At 38.5% G+C, this 4,948-nt stretch overlaps 1 protein-coding gene across 1 annotated transcript in view; it reads left to right on the forward strand.

Moving 5' to 3' along the window:
• The window catches only part of bace1 (beta-secretase 1), a 20,299-nt gene that overhangs the window by 7,913 nt on the left and 7,438 nt on the right, over positions 1-4,948 (forward strand). The window contains exons 2-3 of the mRNA XM_014026029.1: positions 4,013-4,101; positions 4,180-4,396. Of these exons, the coding sequence (XP_013881483.1) occupies positions 4,013-4,101; positions 4,180-4,396 (306 nt within the window). The remainder of the gene's footprint in view (positions 1-4,012; positions 4,102-4,179; positions 4,397-4,948) is intronic.

Below are 4,948 nucleotides of genomic sequence, written 5' to 3' on the forward strand. Positions count from 1 at the left end.
AAAAGCAATCAAACATGTATTAATTTGTATCACGCCAGTGTACTTATTAAACAAATGAAAATAATGAAACAGCATTACAATGTCATATATTGTGTTATTTTTTGTACATAAATTTTGCTCTTCTGTTACTGAGAATCAAACTTCTTCATGACTCTGGTTAAAGTCAGGGATGTTTTAATGTTTTAATTATAGCAAAGAAAGTTCTCTGCAGAGAAAAAAAATACTGTTTTTTAATCAAACTGACAAGTTTCTCCAGTAAAGTTATTGTGTAATTTAAAGGCATTGAAACACCTGGTTAAATTTAGAAGGTATTATGATTAACTACAAACATCTGAAGCTGACTCAGAGAACTCTGTGATTTTATAAAAAATAAAAGTCAAATGTAGACACGTCTTTAAGAGACGTCTTGGGGAGGTTAATAAGGTACTCCACTGTGGTGACAAATCAACTCTGATTCTCATGCTTTTCAACACTGCATTGAGTGGTTAACACTCAATGCCCCCCCCCACCACCACCCCGCACAGCTGCGGTCAGCGCACCTCTTCTCCATCCGCGTGATTAATACTGTTTTTTTGCGCAAATTACAGATTTTTTATGCTCATAATACACGTTAAACGTCTGAAGGGGTTGACGTGTGAACCCTTCAGTCCCGGGCCGGGCTGGTCGGAGCTGAACTGCTGCAGACTGACTGGTTCAGCTGCTGTAAAGTCGCTGCACCTCGCTTTAAAAACAGTCAGCTGATCCGTAGCGGTTTTGTTGCGCTCGTGACGTGAACACACAGGGGGAAATGCTGCAAAGTGCTTTCAGAAATATAATAAATATAAAATACGACGTAATCCTTGGTAGAAAATAGTCAAGGAGACATGTGCGTTTCCGGGAGGTGTTCACCTGCAGCTGAGTGAAGCTGACCCCCCACCCACAGAGAAAGGAAAAATAGGCAGTAATTATTGATAAGGTAGTAAGCATGCTGTGGCTTCACCTGTCGCATTTCCTTTTAAAGAAAGAAAAAGTAGCTTGCAAAGCTGTCGCATCGGTGCAACGTGATTAAAAGCAGAGCTGCGTATCTAATCACACACACACGTCTTCCTATCTTTGTGAGGACCACACACAGCGCTCAGCCTCACTCTGCACCGTTTTTTCCCCCAAGTTTGGTGAGAGGTGGATATGAAGGGTCTCAAAAAATAGCTCTCGACTTGATCTGGCCTTATTTAAATAAAAATGACTACATGCCGTGAAATTCTTAGAGGGGCGGTCTCATTGGCTGGGGGGTGGGAGCGGCGCCCCGCCTGTATAATGGTAGGGGAAACACTGGAAGAGTATTTGAATATTGTTAAAATGTCAGTGTTAACTTTTCAGAGTCAATTTTACACCCCCTAGTGTTATTTTTAACACTTTCTGAGTAAACTGAATTCCAGTGTTGGTGTTAATTCGCAGTGTTGATTTCCTCAATGTTGTCTCAACACTGGATTGTGTTAAATAAGCTCTGCCCACTGTTAAGCCTTATATAACACTTAACAGTGTTGTTATATGCAGTGTTGAAAGAAGTTCTGAAAAGTCCCGCCCACCTCATGTCAGACAGACCAGTGTTTTCACAGCAAGAAATGCTGGGTAATCTTGTAGATGAAATGTTTTTGTATGTTTATGACTATTAAAGAAGTTCATGAGAGTAAAAATTAGTTCTGGTTAGTTTTCTTGTTCAGGTTTATCAGTTGATCAAGTTGTGTTATTGGCCATAAATCAACACCATGAGTGAGAGGTACTTCTGCTGCGTGAAGATCAATTCCGTTACACTTAACCAGAAATCACTGTGTAATATTAATGCAACACTAAAAAGAGTTGATCTTAACTCTAAAGTGTTAAACTTACACTTTCAAATTTGCTGTAATAAAACCTCATGGTGTCTGTTTTACACCTCTCTACACAGCAAAAGAGTAAATAATCAACACAGCAGAGTGTCTAACACTTGTAGGAGGTATATGAACCTCCAGTGTTAACCACTCAATGCAGTGTTGAAAAGCATGAGAATCAGAGTTGATTTGTCACCACAGTGGAGTACCTTATTAACTATGTTTAGAATAATATTTACTCTCATCAGTTATTTGACGAAGTGTCGATTTTTATTAACACTGTACAGTGTTAGTCAGTGTTAAGTTTTATTAACACTGTACAGTGTTAGTCAGTGTTAAGTTTTAACTCTGTTTAGAGTTAAATTGTACTCTGAAAATTTAACACTATGGAAAGTGTTAAATTGACACCACTTCAGATAAGGACCGAATAGACTCGGACACAGTGTTAAATTTAACTCTTTAAGTGTTTATTTAACACTGCAAAATTTGCAGTAGGACAGAGTCTCATGGCAGCAAAAGCTCACACCAGGCACAAATGTCATTGGCAAAAATGCCAAAGGTCACATACAGTAGAGTATGATTAGAAAGAGAAGAAAAAAAGACATATTGCAACTGATATTATTTCCAGTATCATGCAGCCCTCACCTCCATACCATCAGAGTCAGATTTTTGAACTGAGTGCTGATAACGGGCTGGATGGTCCCACTCCTTTTTAATACAGAGAATGTGGCGTTTGTGGTTTCCCAGTCAAATTTCAAATTTATGACATTTTGTCTGGTCAAAGAACAGTTTCCAATTTGTCGCAGTCAGATGGTGGTGTTCACATTTCATTAGATGAAAAAGCTTTAACCTGCATACATGATCCAGGGAACTATGTTTATAGACAGTGATCTGCAGACCTGTTTTTAGGCCTGAAAATTATGACCATCAAATATGAACTTTCAGTCTTCTCCTTTTAGCTCAGAGATTTCTCCAGATTATTGAAAACATTTCAGGATGTTATGAGCTTAGATGATTGAATATTCAAATTTATCTAAATTTTCTGTTGAGGAACTTTGTTCTGAACTAGGCTGGGCTGAAAATTGTATCACAATATAACTGTTTCATGTCGGTCGATATTAGGGTTGGGCAAAATCGTATCTAGTGCAATTAATTGGCAGAAAAACTTAATTTTTTTGGCACTTGACAGTTAATAGGATTAATGCCACCGCTTGGTGCTCCTCTTTCCTATTCTAGGAGTTTGAGAACTTTATGCTAGTTTGGTGGGGTGGACTGAGGTGTTTTTCCATGAATCTGTCTGTCTTTCGTTGCCTCCCACTGCAGCGCACTTAAAATATGATTAACATTAAAAAAGTTCTGTAAATTATTAATCATATCTCCAGTTTTACTTGGCCCATCAACACAATTTAAAAACTGATGCATAGCCTGAAGTCTGTACTTTTGACACAATTTGGAAGAGATTTTTAGGGAGAGCAAATCTTTCCCACTAGAGTGATTTAAATTGGTCATGTGATCAGGACATGCAGGCATCCAGGGATGCCAGGTAATTAATCGTCATTTTAATCGTTATCGGCTAAATACCACAATTAATCATGATTCATTTTTTTGCCAATATCCCTCAACCCTAGTCGATATCAATATTTTTTTTGTTTTACCTGTTTGAAATGAGGACCAGGAGAAAAAAGGCTGCTTAATCCTGCCTAACTGGTGACATGACCTTACGGTTTCTCCTCAAGCTGTTGTATCATTTTCTTCTTTTTCTCCAYGTTATTTATTTATTTATCTATTTATTTATTTATTTTTTGAAGCATTTATGAGGCACAGTGTTGACACATGAAGTCACTACTGCGCCTTTCCTCTGCCTACATCACCCAGAATGCCGTGTGGTTTTGTATTGGAGTTCAGTGAAATTATCAACATTATATTTGACACATTCTTCATTGATATCGATCATGTGTCAATCACGACATATGCTGATATTGAATTATTTCCCAGCCCTAATTCTGAGAGATTCAGCCTCTATCCAGTCACTAAATTGTAAAGTTTGAAAATAAATACATACAGTATTAACAGTTTTCTCATCTTCTTATTTTTATCTTATTTATTTCTGTTCAGCACAGAATAAAAAAATCTATTTTGTTGTCTGTGTTTTGTACACTGAACAGTTAAACATCCTGGTGGATACAGGAAGTAGCAACTTTGCTGTCGGTGCGGCTGCTCACCCGTTCCTGCGCAGATACTACCATCGATCGCTGTGAGTACTGACAGGAATGTCAAACCTGCCGCCGCTGGTAAACATGTGTACGCACTAACCTCCTGTGTTCATCCGCAGCTCTACGTCTTACCGCGACCTGGGCAGAAGCGTGTACGTTCCCTACACTCAGGGCCGCTGGGAAGGAGAGCTGGGCACAGACTTGGTCTCAGTGCCACACGGCCCGAACGCAACGCTGCGAGCCAACATCGCCGCAATCACCCAGTCAGACCGCTTCTTCATCAACGGGTCAAACTGGGAGGGAATCCTTGGACTCGCCTACGCTGATATAGCTCGGGTAATGAGATTTGATCTGTTTTAAGTCTGAAAAAGTTTGAAATAAATACATTTGCAGAAGTTTCATGTACAGTGGCTGTAAAAAGTATTTACCACTTGGATGTTTTACTCCTTTATTGCTGGTAAAAATCAGTCGTCTACATCAACCATGACCAACAATGATCAACTTTTGCACAGTGCCCTGAGACGACTTTCATTGTGACTTGGTGCTGTTCTGTATAAATAAACTGAATTGAATTATAAATTGGTCTTTTTGACAAAAAAATAAAAATGAATGACATAGTGAAATGCACAAGTTTTCTGTGGTGGCACAGAACAGCAGTGACATCGGAGCCAGGGACTCTTCACTTCAGTACAGATCACATTTTGAAAAATGAACAAGATTTTTTTTGTAACATTAGACTTTATTTGATAAACATAACTGTAAAATAAAGACTGTTAAAATACTGTAGGATGTTTAGTTTTGTAAATTTTTTAAAATATATTTTAACACGGACGGAGCCTTTTTTTTACACACAAAGCATTCTGGGTAAATGATGATAGGTCCTCGGTG

The sequence above is a fragment of the Austrofundulus limnaeus genome, unplaced genomic scaffold (genome assembly GCF_001266775.1).
Source record: "Austrofundulus limnaeus strain Quisiro unplaced genomic scaffold, Austrofundulus_limnaeus-1.0 Scaffold518, whole genome shotgun sequence".
Lineage (NCBI taxonomy): Eukaryota > Metazoa > Chordata > Actinopteri > Cyprinodontiformes > Rivulidae > Austrofundulus > Austrofundulus limnaeus.